The following is a 25,653-nucleotide window of genomic DNA, read 5'->3' on the forward strand; positions in this document are numbered from 1 at the left end:
AAAATGCCCCATGTGTGTAACTCAGGGTCAGCGGTGTAACCTGTTGTGGGGAATGAGTCCCACACCTGCCCACTCCACCCCAACTTTTTACCACCCACTGTGTGTGCTTTTCAATGTGACTGCAGGTCCAACACATTTTCACAACCACTTCTTTCCTTCCCCCATCAAGCTTTAATATGTTTTTATCTAAGCCTATTGTAAGCTAAGTGCTGAGGTGTCAGGCCCTGCCCTTGTTACTAAATTCACGAGCACTCAGATCAGCCTCAATGGACAGATCTATAGCAGCGGACCTCTGAAAATATTTCGAAGGAGGTATCCAGATTCTGATTTTTACTGCAAGGGAATGTGTGGGACACCTTACAACTATCATAAAATCTAGAACCAGGAGTGAAGCAGTGCAACCTCCTTTGATCCCCTTAATAAAGAATGGGGGTATAAGAATGTAAAATGTATTTGTTTTTTTCTTTCTAGCCACCATGTAAGCATGTTCTATTGTTGCTAAGGAAGGAAAAAAACCCTTCAGCTTTGTCTAAAAATAAATTATTTGTCCTTGGGGGGTGAGTGATGGAAAATCTTATTTAAAGAAGTTGGAGGGGAAGTGGCTAGATACACAAAATCAAACTGAAGGTGTGATTTATTAAGCTTGCTTCTGTGGCTGACTTTGTGTTTTTGTATTGTGATAGTTTTTGTTTGACATGAAGGGCCCAGGTGAAACAGTAATGGACACCATCTAAATAAATAGCCTGGAGCCTTTTGACTTCTTCCAAAATACAATCTGTTTACTCTTTTTGAAATTGCCTTTTATTTCTTCTCTCCAGTGTTCTCCAAAATGTTGTCCTGACAAACCAGCACTTGTTTGTTTTTAAATCAAACCAATTTGGCAGCAGGGAGAAATAAACCAACTCTTCTAGTTGTAAATGCTTTTCTGCACTCATATAAAGTAAAAATGTCCAACTCAAAAACGCAGTTTACTCACCAGGATCAAGTTCTGTACTGTCACTGGTGCACTATGCTGTGTTTTACCATCAGAAAATATAGAGGACTGTGACCTTTAGTCACAAAAGTTCTCACTGATCTCAAAGGGTCTACTCACATGAGTTACAATTTGTTGTGAGCAGACCAATGAATAGGTATGGCTGAGACATAAAATCTAGCTTGAATTGGTAGCTTAGGCATGTGGCTTACCAGCTGCAGTTACTTATTTATATTTTCATAGTTTTACTAATCGTGTCTGATTTTATAATATATTTTATATCCACGTACAGATGAGTGGCAGAAAGGCAGTGTTGCGGGAAGGGTGGGGCTGTGTTTTACCTTTGGAAATACAAACACTCCTGAAAATGTTACAAGTGTTCTGTCTTGTACTTTGCCGACTGAAATATTCAACTGTTTAGGTATGGTATAAAACAGGACTATGTAAACATGTCATTTGTGGTCTGATATGACTGCTTCCCACAGTGACTATAGGAACCTCCCATATGCAAACATCCTACTCCGTTGTTGATTTCTGGGAGAGTGAAGCCAAGGTAATTATTCATGTTAATGTAGATCTTGGAGAAAAGAGATGCAAGCATTTTAAGGAAGGACTGGCACTATGATAAGACTTTCCTTTTCTTTCCTGGTGTGAAAGGGTGGATGTATTTCCCCTCCTCTCCCCCCAATTCTAAAATGGGCCTCTCTCCGAATCTGGCACGAGGTCCTTAAGGCTATAACTGGACAGTCTCTCTTGTAATGAGGAATGGTGACAATTACATCCCAAGGGTTCTGTACTATATTCCATGGCCTATTCAGTTCACCAGCTTCAAATTCTGGTCCTGGGGCACTACAGAACCCAGTTTGAGAGCCCAGTAGGCTAAGGGACATAATCTTATTTTTTTCTTGGGGGATATCTATGCTGAAAACCCCAAAAGGCCATTTAGACCCCATCTACAGACCTACTTCCTGCGACAGTTGCTAGAGAACCACAGAGGTACTTCAGACTTTAAGGCCAGAAGGGATCATTGTGATCATCTAGCCTGACATCCTGACTAACCCAGACCATTGGACTTCCCTTAATTAATGCCTGCTTCCAGTCCAAAAGCTGTAGTTGAACAAGAACACATAGTTTAGAAAAAGATCCAGTCTTGATTTTAAAATGTCCAGGGGTAGAGAATCCACCACGACCCTTTGTAAATTGATCCATTGGTTAACTACTCCCATGAATAAAATATTGCACCTTATTTCTAGTCTGAATTTGTCTAGCTTCAACTTCCAGCCATTGGTTCTTCTTATACCTTTGTCTGCTAGGCTGAAGAGCCTTCTATTATCTCATTTCTGTTCCCCCTGTTGGTGCTTATAGACTGCCCAAGTCACCCTTAGCATCTTTGAAAAGTGACCTGTGCCTCTCCCCATTCCCTCATGTGTAAGGAAAGAGCCAGGTTCCTTACCACTGTATGATTTGTAAAATGTCTTAGAACTGTAACAGAAAACCAGGCTGGAGGGGGTCTGGGAACTGTTCTACACAGAAGCTCCACAATGAACGAGAAGGAGTCTGACTGGCTGTCAAAGGACCATTTTTCTTGTCCTAATAGTTTCCTGTTCCATGCTGTAAAAAAGCAACTTAGTGAGTCTGTACTATTTCCCCATGCAAATCAGCTCCTGAAAGACTCCTGTTGAACTATGGGTGTGTTAGCCTCACCTGGCAGCTTCCCCAAAAGAAGTACTGGGAAGGAGCAGCTAGTTAGCACCCACTGAAAATCCCATGGATGGGAACCTATGGATCACTTCCAGAGTAAGTCAGTGATGAGGGAGAGTCCCAGGTGAAGTAAAGGTAACAGGAAACAGCAGCTGGACAGAAAATGTAAGAATGCAAGCGGACTTACTGACTGCCTACAAGTGTTCTTATGAGACTTCCCTCCTACTGGCTTGGATGTTTGCTCTGAATTTGGATCCTGACCATTTTTAGGTTTCAGACAAATAGCCAAGTCTCCAACAGCATAAAGGGTAAGTACAAAGCTGATCTTTGCTAAGACAAGATGTCTGCAAATTCCTCGCTTGTTCCCTTGAACTAATTTGCATTCAGTCAGTTTTTACAGTCAAAAATGTGGTGGAACAATTGATATATCCTGTAAAATGATACAGCATGGATTATCTTCATCCTGTGTGGTGTCTGATGACTAGAAATTGAAAGCACTTGATCCTGCTGAACTAAAGTAATGCAGCAACGAGGCAAGGGCTGTGCCAGTAGATTCGGTGTGGTTTTTTCCCTCTGTGCTCTTTATATAACATCAAATCCACACAATCTGTTTTCCAAAACCCACAATAATAAATTCTTAGATGCGTTCCTTGATGTTACAACCTTAAGGATTTTGAAGTTGATTTAAGGTAAACTTTGTGAAGTCTGTTGGGACCAGCTGAGTTTAACTGAGCTACATCTGAATGGAGAGGGCTAGTAGCTACGCTCCTGTGATGTGAACCTACCTGGGTTGACATCAATGACAAAACTCCCCCGGGAGAAGGAGTGCAGTTTTATTGGCCATCTTTTAATTGTATTACAGGATCATTTTCTCACTTCCTAAGAGGGAACAGATTGTACAGAGCACTCATCTTTGATAAGAGACTGGCATGCCTGATAACATACCAGCAGTGCTGTTAGGAGACCAAATACTTTCAAATACAGATGGGTTACTGTGTAGTCATTACTCTGAGCCTTGTATAGGTCGTTACCTAATGGATGCCAGAGTTGGAGATGTTGTCACTGTTGGGCAAGTTCCTGGCAAAATTTTGGCACTGCGCTTGACATAAGAAAAACTGGAAGAAAAAATCTTCATTACATAGATACATTAAATGTCCTGTTAGTGTGTAAGGAACTGAAGTAAATGAGGTCTCCTTTGCAATAGTGTGTGCAGGTCTGGTCTTTGTAGAAAAGGGTATTCTGGAACAGGGAAGCTAAACAGAATACTAGAGGAGCCCAGTTTGTCTCCACACTTTGTATTTTAAAAACACAAACTCAGTATTCTTTTGGAAGGAATCAGAAGGCTCCGTCTGCAGCTGCTGAGTTCTGTAGCAGAACTGCTATTAACTTTGACAGATCTGCATTACTGCCCCACATTGGTGTGTCAGTAGAAGAGGGTTTAGAACAAATTCATGAATTAAATGGTAATAAGTCACCAGGACCAGATGGTATTCACCCATACTGCAGAACTGCTAACTGTAGTATGTAACCTATCATTGAAACAAGACTCTGTACCAGATGACTGAAAGGTAGCTAATGTAATGCCAGTTTTTTTAAAAGGGCCCCAGAGGTGATCATGGCAATTACAGGCTGGTAAGCCTAACTTCAGTACCAGGAAAATTGGTAAAAACTATAGTAAAGAACAGAATTATCAGACACATAGATGAACACAATTTGTTGGGGAAGAGTCAACATGGCCTTTGTAATGGGAAGTCATACCTCACCAATCTATTAGAATTCTTTGAGCGAGTCAACAAGCATGTGGACAAGAGTGATCCAGGTGATATAATGTAATTGGATTTTTGGAAAGCCTTTGACAAGGTCCCTCACCAAAGGCTCTTAAGGAAATTAAGTAGCCCTGGGATAACAGGGAAGGTCCTCTCATCTATCAGTAACCGGTTAATTGGTAGGAAACAAAGAGCAGGAATAAATGGTCAGTTTTCACAATGGAGAGAGGTAAACATTAGGGTCTCCCAAGTATCTGTACTGGGACCTATGCTGTTTAACATATTCATTAATGATCTGGAAAAGGGAAGAAATAGTGAAGTAGCAAAGTTTGCAGATGACACAAAATTATTCAAGATAGTTAAGTCCAAAGCTGACTGCAAAGATTACTGGGGGATCTCACAAACCTGAGTGACTGGGCAACAAAATCCCCTAATGTTGGCCCTGGCTTTTGTATGCAGAAAAGCAATGGTTGTGACACTGGTGGGCTGTGGGGTTTTTATTGCATGTTCTGACCTCTTTACATCTTAAAATAACCTGTTAAGGGATTTACCAGCCTACTTGCATTGTAAAAGAATTGGCCCTTTCATTCTCCTCTCCAAGCCCTCCTGTCAGGGAGACTCTGTACCTGGCCAAGGGAGGTATGAGGCTTTGATTCAGTCTTGTGACCTTAAGCATACCTGCCATGCTCCAGCCACTGACATTGCAGGTTGCTCAGGATGAGTCAGGAACTAAACATCACACAGAATCACAGACACTGGAAATGAAGACGTCTTAGAATATCAGTCCATCTCCTGACCAGTGCAGGTTTGTTCCCCTTTGTAATTTTCCTGTGTTTTTGACATTCCGGTATGAAAAACACCTAAAATGCCAGCCTACACCAAACCACTTAAATGCTTTGGGCCAGATTCTTCCACCCAATCTAGCACTAAGTAAATAGTACCATACTTGGGAAAGAGTCCTAATACCTCCTCCCTTGTGGAGCACGGTGCTGTCCAGCATGAGTAAGGGTGGCAGAACATAGCCTGTGCACATTTGAAAAGCAATGCTGTAACGCATCATACCAATGTCAGTGTGCGTTTTTGTAGTTGATTTCTCTAAGCAGTGGATTGGGGCAATGACGTTCTTCTTGCACACAAATGCCAGGAATGTAACGTGGTGGTTACAAAGCCAGCCTTACTATGGAACAGGCAGGAGCTGAACAGGTTTCCCACTTGGCTCTACTAATGCACCTCAATCCCATTTACTTCAATATTCCCTGGTATTATCCCCAGTTTTATGGTCCAAAAGAAAAGAATCATGCCAGTTGCAATGTTCTCTTTACTAGAATGCAGAGAGCTTGTATGTAACATTATGTTTATCTAAATGTTACACAATTCTAATAATAGCAACAAAAAGCTGGTGTTAGCTGCAACCTGCAGTACAGAGCTCCACCTTTCAAATGGAGGATGTTCTTCTGTCCCTGCAGTTATTCTCCAGCTAACAATGGCAACCACGCTGCATGCTCACTGAATTGTGAAATAGTGCACAGTGCTCTTGTGATGAGGTCATGGGCTAGTTCCACTGACCTATGAGCAGAACTGGTAACATCTGCACATGTGAAGATGAAGGGTAGTATTTTGCCTTCTCAGTGAAGAGACAAGATATAAAGGCAGATAAAAAGTGACATGTTGTGTCCATGCAATTTAATGGAAAAGTGTAATACGCAAGTGAGACTTTGTACAGGACAAAAGGAAAATAGCCAGAATTTCCTAGTGGGATTTACTTATTTAGATTAAGTTGGGGGAAAGGTCCAATGGGTGCAATTTTTACGAGTTTGAGTTTTTACCAGTTCAACTGGTATTCCCCATTATTTAAGGAATATAAAACAAGTAAAAGCTTTCAGACCAGTAGAAACATTTTGAAGGTAGACACTGTATTTACTAACCACAGCACACAACATAGTCATCTCTACAGTATCAATTACAGACTGCCCTATGCCAGTGTAATGCATTGATCCAAGATTTTATAAGTTTAATTAGATCAGTTTTTACAAGAAGCCTAATTCCAAAGGAAACCAAGTAAGTTTTCAGAGGCATTACATGAAGTTCACAGAGTAAGATATAAGCTATTCATCCAGGACTGTGTGTTTAAAACACACCCAATGGCCCAGGGGTTGAGAGATTTAAAGCTCTTTATGGGTCTGAATTTTTACTGACTGACTTTTTTTTTTTTCTTACACAAGCGATACAAAACAGAACACAAATGCAACAATGCATCAGAGTATCAATTGCATGGATTATCATCCCCACAACCATGGTATTGGCCCTTTCAGATAATTTTTGGTCCTTTCCTCTGTCAAGGAAGTGGTTTTAGAAATTGAGATTGGTTGTGTTTGTTTGGAAGAGATTCTGACAGTTTGCAAAGACGAAAAATATTTGGGATTCAGAAATGGGTTCCAGACCTCATTAAATAAATAACTCTTACTGGTTCCAAGATAGCAAACCTTTTCAAACAATACTCTCCTCCCCATTTCATAAAGGTAGCCTGCTTAGCTGGGGAAAGAATTTGGCACACAAGCAAAGGGCTTTACGGTTGTATTCATTTCTTGAGAAATTAATGCAAAAACAAACTGAAAGGAGAAGGATTTTTAACATGAAGGGTCTCTGCGACCCATTGTCTAATGACTAGTAGATTTAAACAGAATCATGAATAACTGCTTTTCAGAAGAATCATAGACCAAAGACAGAACAAAGGCAATGAGGAAGCTTGGTCATTCATAGGTTTTGGCGGCTGTTGCTTAGTGCCCACCCCCCTTTGTTAGCTTGTCAAATGACTGGTAGCCCCTAGGTCCAGTTCTGATGTCATTGTTTTATGACACATTCTCAGGGTTCAGGAGAAGGGGCATGAACTCTCAAGCAGTCTGCTAGCCTTAGCTACAGCTAAAATATACCAAACTGTTCAGCAGGTAGTTCTTTTTCATCCCGGCTCTCGCTTTCCCTCCTCCTTACATCTAGGCCCTCACTCTGGAGATATTGTCAAAGCCACCATCCTTAAGGACATAGATCATGGACAGCATCCCCATAAAATCCAATCAACCATCTTTACCAAAGGATTTGTTGAGTGACCCAGGCACTTTCCCTTTCCTTAAGTGCTGTCTTTGGAGCAATGCACTAGGGTCAGGTATCAAAGCTAGAGTTCTCAAATAGCAGTGCAGTGAATTACCACTAGGCTAGAGATTCTCTGAAGCTCTGGTGGGTTGTCCTGAAATATGTAGTGACAAATTGGAAAGATACATTGAAATTGTGAGCGGCTTCACAAAATAAGCATATGAAAATGTCAAGGTAAAGAAAAACAGAAACATAACCTTGAACCCAAACCTAGCACCAACTACCATTTTTCTTTGATATATCCCAAGCACATGTTGTACTTTTCTCTTGTATTCTCTTGTAATTACCTTCAGCAAACCTGGGAGACTATGGGTTGACTAATCAATTGGTGCTATGTAAGCGCTAATTATTAGCACTATATCTCACCAACTCTTGGTAACGCAGTACTTACACCAGAGGGATTCTTTAAAGAGAGAGAAAACAATGCAGTTTTCTAAGGAGCTCTGCAGACTTTGCTTACCAACATGTAACATACAAAATAATAATTTCCTTATGTAAACTGAATGTTACTTTCTTCCGATTTCATATAGCAAGTTACTGAAAAGAACTGCACTGTTACAAGGACACAAATCACAGCTAAACTTGATTTAAAAAAAGCACTTCAATGTTACATTTTTCATCTAGACTGTAATGAATGTTTCAGGTATATTTCAAATGTAGGAGATTATTTGATAATATCCCTATCACTATGGGACATATTTCCTGTTCAGATTGCTGATATCATACAGGGCACTTTATACTCCTATGGATACTCTTTACTCTACTTTAATACTAATAATTTATAGAACTTCAGGCAAACAGGATGGCAAGAAAAGCCCTATTGTTTCCAAATGCATGTTGAAGCAAACTTGTCGTCTTTGCAAGAGAAAGAGGCTTTTCATGGAGAACCTAGCTAGTGTAACTGAAGTCAGATGAAAGGATCCCAGTGAGTCTAGACAATTTAACAAGATTCCAGTCAACATGTATCTATCAGTACAGAGGGAATATCTCTTGTTGACTTTGTTCTACATGTTTTAGCTAATCAGCTAATACTGTCGGGTCTCTTCTTAAACTTCAGTGAAAGAATTACTGCAAAGCTAACAAAGATGGAATTTAAATACAAAACTGGTTATTTAAATACCATCCATGGTTTGTATAAGTGTGAAGAAGAGAGGTATAATGTATGTTTGAAACATCAGATTGTCTGATCCACCAAAGAACAGTAGACTATTTTCCTTGAGCATACGCAAGCTGTAACTTAGGTTAAGGATGTGGGAGATATTTATATCAAAGGGGATGAAACAACTTTGAGCATGAATCGCTGAAGACTGTAGTGGCATTTTATAATCCTATTAAGTGAGAGGGTAGTCTTCAAACAAGAGAAATGTAATATTTTTATTCTCCAAAACCTAGAAAGGCCTCAAGCCGGCTTCTGATTTGAGTGAGAAAATTGAGGAAAGTCTCTACCCAGTTTGTTTGGCATATGTGCTGCAAGTGTGTGTTTTTGCAGCTACAATTTACAAATCCCTTCAGGCCCCTTGAAAGCTTGACCCTAAACAATAATGCAGATTTTGTTATTGTTTTCAACAAAATAACCAAAAAAGATTCCTGCACAGAAAAATGAAACTTCTCTGCTAGCTATTACATCATCTGTTTGTCTTTTGCAAAAATTCAAGAAGTCTCTTTTAATGAGAATTTATTGCTCACTTAAATTATTCACTTTGCGTGCTAAATTATTAATGAAAGAGCGAAGGATTAAATAATTCAGGTCAATATAAGAGCTGTGAAAGTCTGGAGCTAAATGAGATAGCAAGTCACAAGGGTGACTTGACTTGCAGAAGAAAATAAAAATGTGTTGATCTCACAATCATTACACAGGCCACCAGGCAATGGGAATTATAGGTGCAGAAAGGTCTTCGGGATAAGGAAAGTATGTGGTTAGTGGGCTAACCTTGGTCTGTCATCCATAATCTTCTTCCATCTGTTTTACTAGTCCCAGGTATAAAATGAAAGAAATCTACAAAGTTAAAAAGTCCACATGGGCACTAGTTTTCCCTGTACAGAATTCTCAGTTTCCCCTGAACTAGATTAATGAAAATTCTTAATTAAAATTTAAAAATACTTAAGTTAAAATAAATGTTCTGTGTGGGCTCTTCCCTTGTTGCTTTAAAATAAACATGCAATATTAAAATCTTCCCCTTCTTCCAAAATTGAGGCATGCTGCTTGTAGGATTTTTAGTACTTTCTATTTGATTTGTCTCCAAGGTTAGTGCACCACTAACAAAGAACAAAGGAAACGATTAACCAAACAAAAGCCGTTAAAAAAATGTACTCTGCTAAGGCCTTGAAATCCTTAAGGTCCTAAAATACCTTGCATTCGCTTGTGATTTTAATTACTGTCAATTAGCAAAAAGAGGCGGTTCTTAAGTCACCTTCTTACTCCTCCTCCTTCCTCTGACATTCCAGCTTCAAGCAGCATCACAGTGCACCTCCTGAGGCACGTTTTGCTTTATGGCTTTGTGGTGCAGCAAAATCTTATTTTGCTGCTATGCTAACACCTCTTCTTATGGCTCTAAATGCAACTTGTGCTCCCATTTGGAGAACATTAGTAAAGCTATTTGGTAATGTGCCAACAAAGGTGCTTTTAGTTGAGTATTTAACTCACCAGTGAAAACTCTGGTTCTTTCTGTCCTGAATCAGACCTTGTAGCTTCCAACCCCTATTACTTCTGCAGTCATTTTCTTACCTTAGCCAGGTGTGTTTGTAGTTTATTCTTTGTATCAGCTGTTTCAGCAATGCGATTGGTAAAGGCCAAGTTGGTATCGGTAAATTGCTTCCACATTTCCTCAGATACATTCTCCAGTGTGTTTTCTGTTTCTTCACGGAGCTTGATGGAGTTGGCCCGTGCATTCTGAGAGTGCCTAATATTGTCATCACTGAACTTTGCCCATGTCTCAGGAACTGAAACTCTGGAAGAAAACAATTTGAACTGAGAGGAAAAGAATGAAGTCCTCAGCCAAAATGAAGCTTGCATTCAATTACCACAACTGCAAAGCACAAATGAATTAAACACTTAAATCCATGAGCTAACTGTGTGGGGGGGGGGCGGGGGGGGAGGTTATTCCATTATCTTATTGTTCCATATCAAAACCAGTTTGTGCAGGAGGAACAGAAAAATGCTTTCAACTTTGAACAAACTTTCAGAAGAGCTATTGCTTTTACAGTGTTCCTATAGCTTTCTTGGATTTTGTAGTAGATATCAGTTAAAAAAAATGCACAGCCATTTTGTAAGATTCTCAAGCCAATGACAATTATCCTTTATCTGATGTAGCTTAGTTCCAAAGGACAAGCTTTAGAGATGAATTGTCTTGTAAAAGTATAAATGTGTATGAAAGTGACTGACATACAAAGGAGATCTATTCATTGAGTGCACCACCAGAGATGTACAATTTGAAACAGGTCAGAATAAAGGGAAAGAAGGATGTTAAGCTAGTTCAGGCAGCAGGAGGAGGAGGAATGGAAAATTTATCCAACTTTCAGGAAATTAAGTGATTTACATTAATCCCACAGACAAATCTTCCTTTTCCAGCCAACACTTGTGAGACAGGCAACCTAAGGTCTCATTGCACTTGGCTTCATTACCCGGCTAAGTTTGTTTTTGTTTTATTTTTTAAAGAATGACCTGTTCTTACATAATTTCCTCCATATACTTAAGCACAAAATTACAATTTTTCAACATCAGGCACGTATGTCAACATTATACGCCTATCCTGCTCTTTAACAAGTGTATAGAGCAATCTGAGTTCATGCCTGGTGTATGTGAGTTGGCACTTGGCACATTTTGTCCAACACAAAGAATCTGACTTTGTTTCCCCCACCCAACATGCCATTAAAGTATCTCAGAATAGTGACAAAGTATAGGGTCTTTTCCTCCCTTGGTAATTATTTTAGGAGGGACAGATTTGAAGACTACATTTTAGTGAAACAACTGGTTCTGTGACCTTTTGTATTTCAGTCTTTTTTGGATGCTTGTAGGAGGAGTTGGTGGGGTGCATAGGTGAAGTAGCCCCTCCCCTTCCCGAGGCACCACATCTACCCTGTTTCCCCGAAAATAAGACAGTGTCTTATATTAATTTTTGCTCCCAAAGCTGCGCTATTTTTATTTTTATTATTTTCAGGGGATGTCTTATTTTTCAGAAATGAAAAATGCCTTATTATCGGAGGATGCCTTATTATCGGGGAGGTCTTATTATCGGGGGGATGCCTTATTATCGGGGAGGTCTTATTATCGGGGGGATGCCTTATATTACAACGAGAGGCAAAACTGTAAGTAGGCCTTATTTTCGGAGGATGTCTTATTTTCGGGGAAACAGGGTAAGAGACTTTGCTCCTGGAATAGCACTGGTACGCAACAATAGGGTAGCCTCCAACTTCTTCTCCAGCCATGGAGTTTCTGCTGACTTATCCCCCTCTTTAACAGTGTTTCTGATCTCCTACCTCAGGTCCCTGAGTCCTTGTACTAACAAGTGCAGCACCACCCCTAAAGCACTGCTGCAACTAGTGCAATGATTCTAGGTCACATTTGGAGCCATTACCTGACTCAGCCTGACATATGATTCAGGGGAATTGATGAGTTGTTGGAAAGGACGGAGAAGTGAATGATTGTACGGTTGTATTCCTGTAGGGCAGTGGTTCTCAAACTTTTGTACTGGTGACCCCTTTCACATAGCAAGCCTCTGAGTGCAACCCTCCCCCCTTATAAATTAAGAACACTTTTTTGTATATTTAACACCATTATAAATGCTGGAGGCAAAGCGGAGTTTGGGATGGTGTTTGACACCTCGCAACCCCCATGTAATAACCTCACGACCCCCTGAGGGGTCCTGACCCCTGGTTTGAGAACCCCGGATGTAGGGCACCCTACATGCTTCCAATGCCTGTGCTAGTCTGCAATTGCTATACACAGACTGGAGTTGGAGGAGGAACGAGTATTGTGCTTAAGGCCCTGAACTGGGATTCAGAACTGGAGCCAATTCTCACCTCTGCCCCAGACTTTCTGTGTGGTCTTGGGCAACTCACTTAATTCCCCCATGCCTCAATTCCCCATATGTAAAATGGGGATAACCTTGGCAACCCTCAAGCCAAACTACATCATGGTATATGTACACATAAGACTTCTGCTCAGGTGCCTGCGGAATCCGCTTCTGGCTGACAAGCCCAATTCGAGAGCACCACTTGCCTAACTCACAAGGGTGCTGAAGAGAAATTTGGTAATATTGGTGAGGCACTTGGATAATACAGTGACTGCCAGAGAAAAGCCGGTAAATAGGTTGAGTGGAAGTGTAGATGGGGCTGCTTAGAGCCAAAGTTCAGGCACCCATTAACATTCCTTTTGCAGTGTACTGTACATGCCCAAACTTTAGGGATGTTTGGTTTCATGTCAAAACTTCACAGCTGGCTTGTATCTTCACAGTGTGAACCAAAATCCCAGATTCAGACATCACTAAACTCTGAGTGTGTGTGGATCTGGATCTAAATTTGCAGTCTGAGCCCTTCCCAAGCTTTGCGTGTTGCAAATAGAGCTGTGTGGAGGACAGAAGTTCTCTCTCAGAAAGGATATGAGATTTTGAAATTTGATGTTGTTCCAAATAGGCACAAAACCTGAAAATTTCAAAATTCTCCTTGAAGGAAAATTCCCCATAAAAATTAGTTTCAGGTTGATTAAAACCTCATTTCAAAACTATTAAAATATTTCATTCATTTTTATTTTGTATTAATTATAATATAATACAAAATTTACAAAATGTGAAGTGAAATATTTTAAAATGAAAGACTGAAATGTTTCATTCTGAGACTGTCAATATAGGGCATTTCAACGTTGTTGGAATTCTTTTTCCCCATGTTTTCTTCAGAAATTAAATTATGACTAAATTGACTGGCATTCACAAAGTGTTTGTATGTCATTAGAGCTGCATAATCCAACAGAATACAGTTCCAGCTGAGTTTCTCTGACCAGATATAGCTGCAAACATATGTATTTAAAATTGGTGGGAGGTTGTGTGCAGATGATGTGCCTAGATACTGGCATGGCTTCCCAACAAAAATCATAGGTGTGTGAGGGAGAAGTCAGAACAAGATTGTAGGTTGACTTTCAGTATCCAAACCTCCTATACCCTGCAGATGTGGATTTTCAACAGGCTCTCCCCTTCATTTGGATTGTGACCTCCCTCTACCCCCATTGTAAATGTGTGTTAGGAGCCATGTCAACCAGTTCTCTCTCCCACATCATTACTTTTCTGATCTCATGTGTTTTCAGCATTAGCTTCTCAGCAAGGGGATTAGTTGCAACTCCTTCCTCTGACTTCTCCTGTAGGGTTACCATACGTCCGGATTTTCCCGGACATGTCCGGCTTTTGGGGGCTCAAATCCCCGTCTGGGGGGAAATCCCCAAAAGCCGGGCATGTCCGGGAAAATCGGGAGGGCTCGGTGGTGCTCGGCCGGGCCGGCGGTGCGGGGCCGGGGGCACGGTGCCGGGCCGGGAACCAGGGTCACAGTGCCGGGCCGGGCGCGGGGCCGGAGGGAGAGCCGGGGGCGCGGTGCCGGGCCGGGAGCCAGTCAGCCGGGCCGGCGGGGAGCCGGGCCCGCGGGGAGCCGGTCAGCCGGGCCCGTGGGGAGCCGAGCCCGCGAGGAGCCGCGCCGGCGGGGAGCCGATCAGCCGAGCCCGCGGGGAGCCGGGCCGGCGGGGAGCCGGTCAGCCGGGCCGGCGGGCCCGCGGGGAGCCGATCAGCCGGGCCGGCGGGGAGCCGGGCCGGCGGGGAGCCGGTCAGCCGATCAGCCGGCGGGCCCGCGGGGAGCCGATCAGCCGGCGGGCCCGCGGGGAGCCGGTCAGCCGGGCCGGCGGGGAGCCGGGCCCGTGGGGAGCCCGGTCAGCCGGGGAGCCGGGCCCGCGGGGAGCCGGGGAGCTGGGGGGTGCGCCGGGCCGCCGGGGGCCGGCAGTGCTGGGCGGGCCGGGGGTGGTGGGCCGGGGCCGGCACCCCAGGGCCCGAGCCGACCCAGGCTGGAGCCGCCGGGGGGCCAGCCTGGGCCGCGCCTCCTCCCCCCCACATCCCCCTTACCTGCTTCAGGCTTCCCGCGAATTAAATGTTCGCGGGAAGCAGGGGAGGGGGCGGAGACTTTGGGGAGGGGGCGGGGTTGGGGCGGGGGTATGGGCGGGGCTGGGGGCGGGGCCGGGGGGGGCCGTGGAGTGTCCTCCATTTGGAGGCACAGAATATGGTAACCCTATTCTCCTGAAATATGACGATGATTCAAATGAAAATTGTTAAGTTACAGGGTGATTGGAATGATGCAGCTAGATCCTCTTGTGGAAAACCACAGTTAGCTTAATTAAAGAAAATCCAACAAGGAAAATAAGTCACCAACAAGGCAAAAAGCTGGAAAGTTGCAGAGCTAACATGGCTGCACAGTTACAACTCATCCTGCTAACTACTAAGAGTGCACTTGCAAATGTTAAAGGCTATTATGGAAAGATAAACACGGAAAGCTAGCCTGGATGTGGCAGCATTACAAAGGACACACCCTACAAAGGGGAACTACACCACTGCCTTCCTTTGAATTCGTTTAATCCATTTATGTAATGCACTGTGGAGCCTACTTGATCTTGTCTCCATCAAAACAAAAATGAACAAAGATCTTCATGACTAAACTGAAGTGCCAAGTCAAGCTTCTGTTTGAGTTCAGATCTACCTTCCTCTACCCCAAGCTTCCCTCTAACGACATGTTTGAATCTAACCCCTTAAAGATCTGTTCACTATTGCTAGAGTTCCAGTCATATTTTTTCTTTAATATTTTAGCTGAAAACTAGGGCTAAATGTTCACAGCTGAAGGGGCGGGGAAAAGATAATCCTGTCAATTTTTGTTTTCTCAATGGATATTTTATGGTTTTCCTTGTGGTTTCTCTCTCTCAGATCTGAAATAATAAATTTACAAAGCCAGGGGAACTGGCAGCTCTTGTCACTGAAAACTAAACCACCCAAATGCCACACTTTTATTTAGGCAGTTGTCCTGAAAAGCTTCTGTCACCACAGTATCGTGCATGACACACCACAGTATCGTGCATAAATCAGCATGCAAGATGCATGAGTTTATAGGTTAAATACCGTGCTCGTTTGAGCCAACCCTGCCTGCAGCTACCGGTCTGGATCATCTCTGTGCACTTTCTCCTCTTTTGTGCTCTGATGGAATTATCATAAAAACAAACTTTCCTAGAAGGTCTCATTCTTGACTGAATATCTTAATTGGTTCATAACACTATTTTCCCAGCCTGTAATTTATCTGGTGGACTGTGCTGAATGGTCCAGGTAGAACACACCTGCTATGTCCTGAATGGAACAGATATGCTTTTTCAATCACGTTAATGGAAAATGGCATTGCTGTGGATAACATGGGGGCATAAGAGGGAAATGGCTATATGGTAACAAGAGTATAAAACTTACCCATTGGACTGTTTTTACCTCAGTTAGCTAGAATATTCTTATTCACTTCCAATTCCCAACATGTGTCGTGATGCTAGAGCCAGTGGAATGATTGTCAAGTTCCACCCCAGAGATGCCTGCATTTCAGTAGTAAGTGTGATCCCTTATAAAAAGCATTATTTAAATAAATAGACTCTCTCTCCAACAGAAGTTGGTCCAGTGCAAGATATTATCTCACCCACCTTGTTTCTTCCTCCAGGAGCAGACATCAGCAGGTAGTGCTACCTATCATTCGTATGTATGAAGTAGACTCAGAACCACAAGTAAAGCTGCATTACAAATTGATCTCTACCAGGCAGCTAACATGCCTTTAGCACAACAAACACTGCCCTCTGTTGCATGAAGTTATTTTATTCCTGTCATGTTTAAGCCAGATGTAGGTCTCTCAATTATATCTAAGGCTACCCTCAGGACAGATTCTCGTCAGTCATCAGTAGTTTTCTCATTAACTGACTAGTGCCAGGGTTTGTTTGTTTTTTTATTAGCTTTTGAAAATCTAAATCCAGACAGTAAAGGTAGAGCTATGCCGAACTTTCTCAATGTTACCAATTTAATGGAAAGGTTTAAAAAATTTTGACAAGCCCAGAGACCTAATTCTCAAGTAACCCTGGGCTATTTTATGGAAACGTGTAGTACAAAGCTTGGTGTGTGTTTGCATGGTTTTGACACAAATCATATCACACTTTGCAATTACAGCGAAATTTTACTTTGATTTTTGTTTTGTTTTTTTTAATTGAAGGGTGCAAATATTTATGAATCAAACAGTGGTGGAAAATCTACATGAATCCCTGTGAAGGTTCCCACGGCTTTAAAGGACCATTCTAGCTGGAAGATAAAGCTCACTACCGGCTAAGTTATGTACAGGCAGCAGAGATGACCAACTTCCCACACGTCTCCAAGAATAATATTGACCGGACTTTCATGACAATTACTTGTTCAAATCATGTTCTTTAAAAAGAAACAAAGAGTTTCAAATATGTGGAGACAGGGTTGAAGGTAAAAGGGATTCAGCTCCACATTGGGCCACCTATGCTTTCAAAGGGGCCTTGCCAGCAAAACCTGGTGGTGTGGCCTATTATCGGTAAATATTTAATCTCCCCCCTGCCAGATGAATGAAGGGTGTTGATAAGCTCCAGAGGGACCTAGATCCAGTCATAGGTGTGGTCAACACTACAAAGTTAGGTCGACCCAGCGACGTCACTCAGGGGTGTAAAAAATCCACACCCCTAAGTGGAGTGGGTAAGCTGACCTCATCCCCCGTGTAGACAGAGCTAGGTCGACAGAAGAATTCTTCCATTGACCTAGCTACCATTTCTCAGGGAGATGGATTAACTACACCAATGGGGAAACCCTCCCATCGGTCTAGGTGGCGTCTACACTGAAGTGCTACAGTGCAGACTCTCCCCCCTTGCGGGGTCCCAGAGCCCGGGCACCAGTTCGAGTCCAAACGTCTACACTGTAATTTAATTGTACTGCAGCCTGAGCCCCGTGAGCCTGAGTCAGCTGACACAGGCCAGTTGTCTGTATTTTGCTGTAATGTAGACATTCCCTGAAGCGTCTGAAGGAATAAATAAAAAGCAAGGAGTAACTGAGGATAATGGAGGGTCTCCAGGGCAAAATGTGCAATCTTAAGGAATCAGAGTAACAGCCGTGTTAGTCTGTATCCGCAAAAAGAAGAACAGGAGTACTTGTGGCACCTTAGAGACTAACAAATTTATTAGAGCATAAGCTTTCGTGGACTACAGCCCACTTCTTCGGAAAAGGCCACTTCTTTTTCTTTCTCTTTCTCTATCATTTCTAAAAGAAGCAGAGAGACCCTGATGCACATTAAGGCATGCGGGCAGGGGACTGGACTCGATGACCTCTCGAGGTCCCTTCCAGTCCTAGAATCTATGAATCTATAAAGCATGCACAGGAATCTGCCCCACAGATATGTGATGGTGTCATATCAGGGATAGAGAGTACAATAACTATTCATACTTACGTTCCATCTATTTTTTCCACTCCATGATAGAAGCTGATGCTGTCCGATGTGTTCCTCAGATTATAACACTTCTCATCAATAAAATGCGCTGAGTTTTTGTCAGAAAGATCTCTCTCTAGCGCGTGCTGTGCATCTCTGTTGATACTGCAAAGAGCAAGTTCTTACATTAAAATATAATCCATCTTTAATCAGCACATTTACTTTGGCATTGCTTACAGATTAATTGGTTCCTTTCATTTCAGTCCTGTATAGCCTGACTTCCGCCCACCTGGCCTCTGCTGGGTGGCATGGACAGCATGAGCTTATTGCACTGACAATTGGGTTAGAGAGCATGTTTAGGGGAGTGGTAGCTATGGCATATTATCTCCCCCATAAAAACATAAGAAAGGCCATACTGGATCAGACCAATGGTCAGTCTAGCCCAGTATCTGTCTTTCAACAGTGGCCAATGCCAGGTGCTTCAGAGGGAATGAACAGAACAGGACAATTATCAAGTGATCCATCCCCTGTCATTGAGTCTCAGCTCCTGGAAGTCAGAGGCTTAGGGACACCCAGAAAGAACACAGGGTTGCATCCCTGACCAGCTTGGCTAATAGCCACTGATGGACCTTTCCTTCATGAACTTACTTCTTTGAACCCAGTTATACCTTTGACCTTCATAATGTCCCCTAGCAATGAGTTCCAGAGGTTGACTGTGCATTGTGTGTAGTACTTCCTTATGTTTGTTTTAAATCTGCTGCCTATTATTTTCATTGTGTGACCCTGGGTTGCTGGGTTATGTGAAGGGGTAAATAACACTTCCTTATTCACTTTCTCCACACCATTCATGATTTTATAGACCTCTATCATATCCCCCTTTATTCATCTCTTTTCTAAGATGAACAGTCAGGGGTGACAGCAGCTGTATGGACCCAGAATTTCCATGATTGGAAGTATCAGGAGAGCAAGCCCCCAAGGTCTCAGGTGTTCGATCTGATGCACCTTGCTCGGAAGTGGTTATGGGCTTAGGCATGCAGCTCGGAGAAAATTTTGGAGACGTTGGTCATAGACCAATTTATGCAGAGACGACCGCCAGACCTGCGTGCGTGCGTAGGCCAGCACAACCCATCCACCTATGACAAAACAATCGTGCTGGTAGAGAGACAATTGACAGCCAAGGAATTGACCCATCTACCTAGGGAAGGCCCCATACGAGGCAGGCGACCAATGCCAACACCTGGGGTTCAGGTGACCAGACACCCGGGGATCCTTACGTGGAAGAAGAGGGAGGCCGAAGACCAGACGGGAATCCAGGAGTATGGGAATGGATTGGGCGGGGGAAACCTCAAGGCTAAACCTCCTAACCCAGGAGAAGTAATTATAGGTGTTATGGGTGTGGGAAGCTGGGTCACATAGCGGCCAAGTGCCCTAACCTCGAAGAGCCCATGCTGTGTAATCTTGGGGACTGGAGTGGCCCATGCTCCCTGCTCAACCTTGTGGGGGTCACAGTCACCCCACACAAATATACAAGGCCAGTAAAAGTGGATGGGGTAGAAGCCATGGCGCTTGTAGATTCCAGGAGGGCTATTACCCTGATCTCAGTAAACTAGTAAAGTGCAGCCTGTTAATACAGGCTGAATGTACAGGGATAACATGTGTCCATAGGACTGTTAGCTATTACCCCATCATACTAGAAGTTCAGGGAAATGTCACTCAGGTGAAAGTAGGGGTGGTCCCACACCTCCTTGTCCCATGCTTATCGGAAGAGATTTTCACGGGTTTGGAAACTTGCTCCCACTGGAAGGGTGGGAGGAAGAGGAGCTCCCCAAACTGAGGGAGGCCTCAACAGCAGAATGTTCTCCCCCAGTGTTCATGGAAGTATCCCAGGAACTATTCCCCACCCCCGAGGGAGGCCGGAAGACCAAAAGGGAAAGAAGGGTTGCCTAGGTGTTGGGTACCTGAATCCTGCTATAAGGACAAAGGGCTGCCTGTGTAGGCGGGCAGACACAGGCTACTACAAGGAAGGACCCCGAGATGCAGGAAGGTTCAGAAACTGGTTCCGACACACACACACCCCGCCCCCACAGAGCCAGCCAAGAAGGTAGAAGAAGATCCCTCAGAGTTCCAGTTGATAAGTCCCAGGAGGGCGACTTTCAGATGGGACCAGGTGGAGGATTCAAGGTATGAGAGCACCAGGAAGGAGGTGGCTGAGATAGATGGGGTACCCATAGCGGGGAAAAACTCGAGTGCCCAGGCTGTACTTCATAATCAAGAAGGACCTCCTGTACCTGGTTGTGTGCCTGCAGGAGCAAGAGGTACACCAGCTCCTAATACCCTGGAAACACCAGAGGGCAATATTAAACCTTGCCCACAGTCACCTTTTTGGAGGACATGTGAGGGCGGAGAAAACCCAGGTGCAAATCTTGCCCAGGTTCTTCTGGCTGGGGGATACATGAGAATGTCCACCTCCTGTCCCAAATATCAATTGCACAGCCCTCATCTACATCTAAGAGTCCCTCTGGTACCCCTGCTGATCATCAAAGTTCCGTTTGAGCGGATTGCCATGGAAGCGTTACATTACTACCTGCTCGGGCATAGATTTGTCCTTGTAACTGACCATGCCCCTCTTCAATAGATGCAGCGAAACAAGGAGAAGAACTCCAGGGTAACCAGGTGGTTCTTGTGTCTCCAACTTTTCCAGTTTCACGTGCAACATAGAGCAGGGAGCCACCATTGCAATGCCGATGGTTTGTCACGTGTGCTCTGTATGGCGTCCCAAGCTGCCCAACCTCTTGTTGTTGAGCAGGGGGAAGGGATATATGACAGACCCTGACCGGTTGGGTGCAGGAGTCTGGTAGAAGGAAAACACACTGGACGCTGGATGCATAGTTTTCTGTTCCCTGAGTGACCAGGGCAGGCGCTGCCCCAGAGCAGTCAAGAAGGTGCTAGAAACAATTAAGTCAGGCAGACTCCATGAGACACCTGTAACCAATTAAGAACTAATTAGAAGCAATCAAAGGAAGCAGGCTAATCCGATCACCTGAAGACCATTTAGAACTGGCTGGGACTAGTTTAAAAGGAATCCTCTTGACAGAGGCCAACTGGTAGGAGCTGGGAGTAAGAAGGTGTGCTGTGGGAAGACTGGGAGAAAGAAAGTGTGCAGTAAAAGACCCTGGAGAACATGTGTGGTCAGGTACCTAGGAGGGTCCGTTTGGGGAAGTAGCCCAGGGAAGTGCCGTAGCTCCGGTAGTATAGGAAAACTATCTGTTTCTGCTGCCAATTACGGTCCCTGGGCTGGAAGCTCGGGTTCCCCCCAAACTCTCCCTACACACACAAACGCTCCCTGAGAAGGAAAACAGGGACTAAAGAGGGTTCTTACACCAAACCTGTTGACTGGCCGATGATGAAGGTGACTCAGTAAGCTGTAACCCTTGCCTCTAGGAGGGGAGAGAGGCTACACTGAGGGTCACAGCAAACCTCTGATGTAAACCCTAACCGCCTAGAAGCGTAGGACACACACCCCACCCTCTCCACCCCCCAGGCAAAGCCAGTGCTCTGCCACAATATTTTTTTGAGATGATGTGACCAGGACTGCACACAATATTCAAGGTATGGGTTTACCCTGGCTTTATACAGTGGCATTATGATATTTTCTGTCTTATTATCTATCCCTTTCCTAATGGTTCCTAACATTCTGCTAGCTTTTTTGTCTGCTGCTGCACATTGAGTGGATGTTTTCAGAGAACTATCCACAACCACACCAAGATCTCTTTCTTGAGTGGTAACAACTAATTTAGACCTCATCATTTTGTGTATATATATAATTAGGATGTTTTCCAATGTGCATTATTCTGCATTTATCAACATTGAATTTCATCTGCCATTTTGTTGTCCAGTCACCCAGTTTTTTGAGATTCTTTTGTAACTCTTCGCCATCTGCTTGGACTTATCCATCTTGAGTCATTTTGTATCATCTGCAAACTTTGCCACCTCACTATTCACCATTTTTTTCCAGATCATTTATGAGTATGTTGAACAGCAAGGGTCAAGTACAGATCATTGAGGGACCCTGCTATTTACCTATCTCCACTGTTAAACTGACCATTTATTCCTACCCTTTGTTTACTGTCTTTTAACCACTTACTGATCCATGAGGGACTGTCCCTGCCCCACCACTTAACCTCTGGTATTTCCATCTGGACAGCTCAACACATTTAAAAATAATCATCATTTTGGTGGTGGGTGGATGGCCAGAAGGGATAGAGATAAAGATTGGCTGTTTTATGCATTATGCATCTGTAGCGAAGTCCTGTAGCTGGCGTGACAAACTAGCTTTTGAAGTTTCTATCCTCCTGTCTTGGAGAGGAAAAGGTAGGAAACTTGCAATGGGAACACCTGAGCCAGCTATGTTGCTATGGGTGGGAGGCAGAATGGAAAGACAAGTAGTACAAAGAACAGGAGTACTTGTGGCACCTTAGAGACTAACAAATTTATTAGAGCATAAGCTTTCGTGGTCTACTGCCCACTTCTTCAGATGCATATGTACAAGTAGTACAGTGTTCAGATCTCCCAACCCTGCAGATTTTGGAGTCAGATTGACCTAAAGCTAGTCAAGTTTTGGGTGGGTAGAAAGCCACACCCTGCCTCTCCAGTGTTACTGCTCATCCTGCCCACAAGGAGGGGATATGTGACTCCGTTTTTGCTCTCTTAGCTACATGGAACTTTTGTAATAACTTCTCTTCCTTTTGCTTCTTCCACAGCAGAGGACACCCGGCCCTTTGACTTCAGTGGGAAAGATCAAGACCCTATTTTTCTCAGTAGTAAGAGGTTTGCTAGTACCTTGGCATTTAAACTCAGCAATATATCTTCTGTCAATACTTTTCAATTGAAACATTATAATCTGTGTCTTCCATATTTGGTCATAAAACTGTATAAAAGTTAACTTAGAAATCACAGCCAATAGAAGTGAGTAGAATTCATGCCGCCAAAATATAAACTTGGCTTTTATTTGATCAGTATTAAATACAAAAATATTTTAGGTGTTGCAATAATGAGTGTCAGAAATGCACCTCAACTTGACTCATATAACTGTACCATTGACAAGAATAGTAATTATAAAATCTATTTATATATGTCTTTCCCATGTGGCCTAACCATCATGTATAATCTCCCTTTGATGTGTGACTGCTTCCAGTTATACTAATGGCAGTTTTGCACCTAGCAGGGAGAGAATAGAAACATGAATCTTTTTGTCCATATCATTATTGAGTAGTTGAAGGAAGTGAATGTAATCAGACTTATCAAATCAGATATTATTTATTCTAGAATAATTTACATTTCCCAAGGAAACTGGATTCAGTTCCCCTTTCTTTTAAATGGGGTTTAAAAGCAAACACTTACCCCAACTGTTGATCAATTCTTTCTGCAAGTTTTCTCATTCTTTCTTGACAAGACTTGAACAAGTCAACCTCCTATAATGAAAAATGTCCAACTGGTAATACTGTGATTACATTAATTTACTTCAGTGTATATAAAATAAACTGAACTATTCTGCAGATTACATACACATCTGATCGTCTAAACCTGGACTTAAGGGTGTAAAAATCATAAATGTTGCAAAGCTGGAAATTCAAACTCAAGGTCCCCAGTTTAAAAAAATATAAAAAATGATAGGAAAATAAGAAAATGCACAGTCAGCCACCTGAACAACTTTAACTCTGCCCCAAACCTCTGCCATGACAAGCCTAGAAACTTAGAGGCAATGTGAGTCTCTCAGAACACACATGTTCATGTTCACAGATGCTAAAACATCAAGAGCACCTCTTAGTAGACCTTCTTCTGTCTTAAAGTGATCGCACACTGGCATAGACTTTGAACAAAATGACAGTTGTATTCATTTGCCTAAGACTGGTTTCTTTAGGTCCAAAGGCTACCAACAGGAAAATATATATGGGGCCAGTTTGAATTTAAAAGAGCACGTGACTGTAGTAGTAGTATTACTGAAGCGCCTAGGAATCCTAGTCACAGACCAGGATCCTCTTGTGGTAGGTACTGTACAAACAGGACAAAACGACTGTCCCTGCTCCAAAAAGCTTAATTAATCAGGTAATTCACTCTTCCTCCGATTGAAACATGCCTCCAAATGCTCTAAAAGCAATTCCAGTACTTTCTTAGGCACCCTTCCCAATAAGGTGATTTTTTTTTTACCCCGAACTCCAGCTCTGACGCTGCCCACCATCCACTAAAGATATGTCTGCACTGAAATCAGGGAGCGTAATTGCAGCCTCGGTAGACATACCCCGGCTAGCTTTAATCTAGCTATCTCATGTACTGATACAATGAAGCCATAGCAGTATGGGCTTCAGCAGGGCCAAGCCACCTGAGTAATTACCAGCACCCCAAGAAGGTTTGTACACCATACTGAAGCCCATGTTGCTGTGGCTTCACTGCTATTAATGCATAAGCTTACCTAGACTGAAGCTAGCTCACATGGGTCTACACATGCTGCAATCATACACTCTATGGTTTATGTAGACATACCCTCAGGAGCAGCTAGTTTTTGTTCCAGATGAGTCAGTTAGTCAAGCAAGGAGTGTAAGGGGGCCTGATGGGACTAAGTGCCAAGTAGAAAACCTGTGACTGATTGATTGGAGGGCCAGGAAGGGGGCCAGAGCTAGGATAGGATCATTAGATTCCTGGGCCTTACAGTCAGGTGGGTAGCTACAAGAGAGAAAGCAATCTTGTGTAGAGAGAAATCCACAGAGTGTGAGTCATCCCCTAAAGGGCAGGAAAGGGGTTAGTTCAGCAGAGAATAGAAAAGCTGTAAGGACCTAGGGAGAAGCTAGAGGCCTGAGAACCAAAGGGAGGCTGAGTTAAGCACAAGCTGCGGGGAAGCAGCACAAGGGAAGTTGGAGGTAAGAAGTGGCCCAGGAAAACAGCAGCATGTATGAAGCAGCAGACCTAGCTGCTTAATATAGGGTCCCTGAGTTGAAACCCAGAGTAGAGAGTGAGCCTGGGCTCCCCTGCCACTCCTGAGGAAGAAGCATGCAAGCCGAGTAGAAAGAATGTTGAGTCCAGGTTGGGACTGAAGCCTGACCCTGAAAGGTGGGCTGAGGAATAGTCCAAGAGGGGGCTGAAGGCTCTTTTGTATTGGGATGTTTTGTGAATTTTCAAACTGGAACCTTGGAAGATAGCAGAACTTCGTGACTTGGCTGGAGGGCCAAGCTATGGAGCACCTGGTGAGAGGCAGATGGCCTGCAGAAGGTGCTGGAGACAAGGGGACAAGAGGGTGGTGAGTACACTACCTTACAAGTGGCTACGCAGATGAAGCCCAAAGATAGCTCCAGAGCAGTGATTGGAGGAACCACCAGAATGAAGCTTTCTTTCCTGGCTATTGGGGTGAGGAAGAAAGGATATGCTTTCATCCCTCCACCCTAGCTTCCCCTCTTCCATGACCCCTGCTGCATTCACATAAACTCAAATAAGCTCCCTCCACCATAGTGTTTATCGCCGTCTCTCCCTGTCGACTAACTTCCCACAGGGTAGATTGGCCTGGGTATTCAATTATATGGCGAGACACTACTACATAATTTA

The 25,653-nt window shown here is 43.4% G+C and overlaps 2 protein-coding genes across 2 annotated transcripts in view; one reads left to right on the plus strand and one right to left on the minus strand.

Moving 5' to 3' along the window:
- Positions 1-25,653, minus strand: part of TEKT5 (tektin 5) — a 50,961-nt gene that overhangs the window by 23,835 nt on the left and 1,473 nt on the right. The window contains exons 3-5 of the mRNA XM_054042097.1: positions 23,461-23,531; positions 18,082-18,225; positions 10,313-10,535 (exon numbers count right to left, since the gene is read on the minus strand). Coding sequence (XP_053898072.1) covers positions 10,313-10,535; positions 18,082-18,225; positions 23,461-23,531 — 438 coding nt within the window. The remainder of the gene's footprint in view (positions 1-10,312; positions 10,536-18,081; positions 18,226-23,460; positions 23,532-25,653) is intronic.
- Positions 2,870-25,653, plus strand: part of NUBP1 (NUBP iron-sulfur cluster assembly factor 1, cytosolic) — a 61,637-nt gene continuing 38,853 nt past the window's right edge. The window contains exons 1-2 of the mRNA XM_054042099.1: positions 2,870-2,982; positions 22,824-22,887. The gene's annotated coding sequence lies outside the window, so the exon portion shown is untranslated. The remainder of the gene's footprint in view (positions 2,983-22,823; positions 22,888-25,653) is intronic.

Source organism: Malaclemys terrapin, chromosome 10 (assembly GCF_027887155.1).
Source record: "Malaclemys terrapin pileata isolate rMalTer1 chromosome 10, rMalTer1.hap1, whole genome shotgun sequence".
Lineage (NCBI taxonomy): Eukaryota > Metazoa > Chordata > Testudines > Emydidae > Malaclemys > Malaclemys terrapin.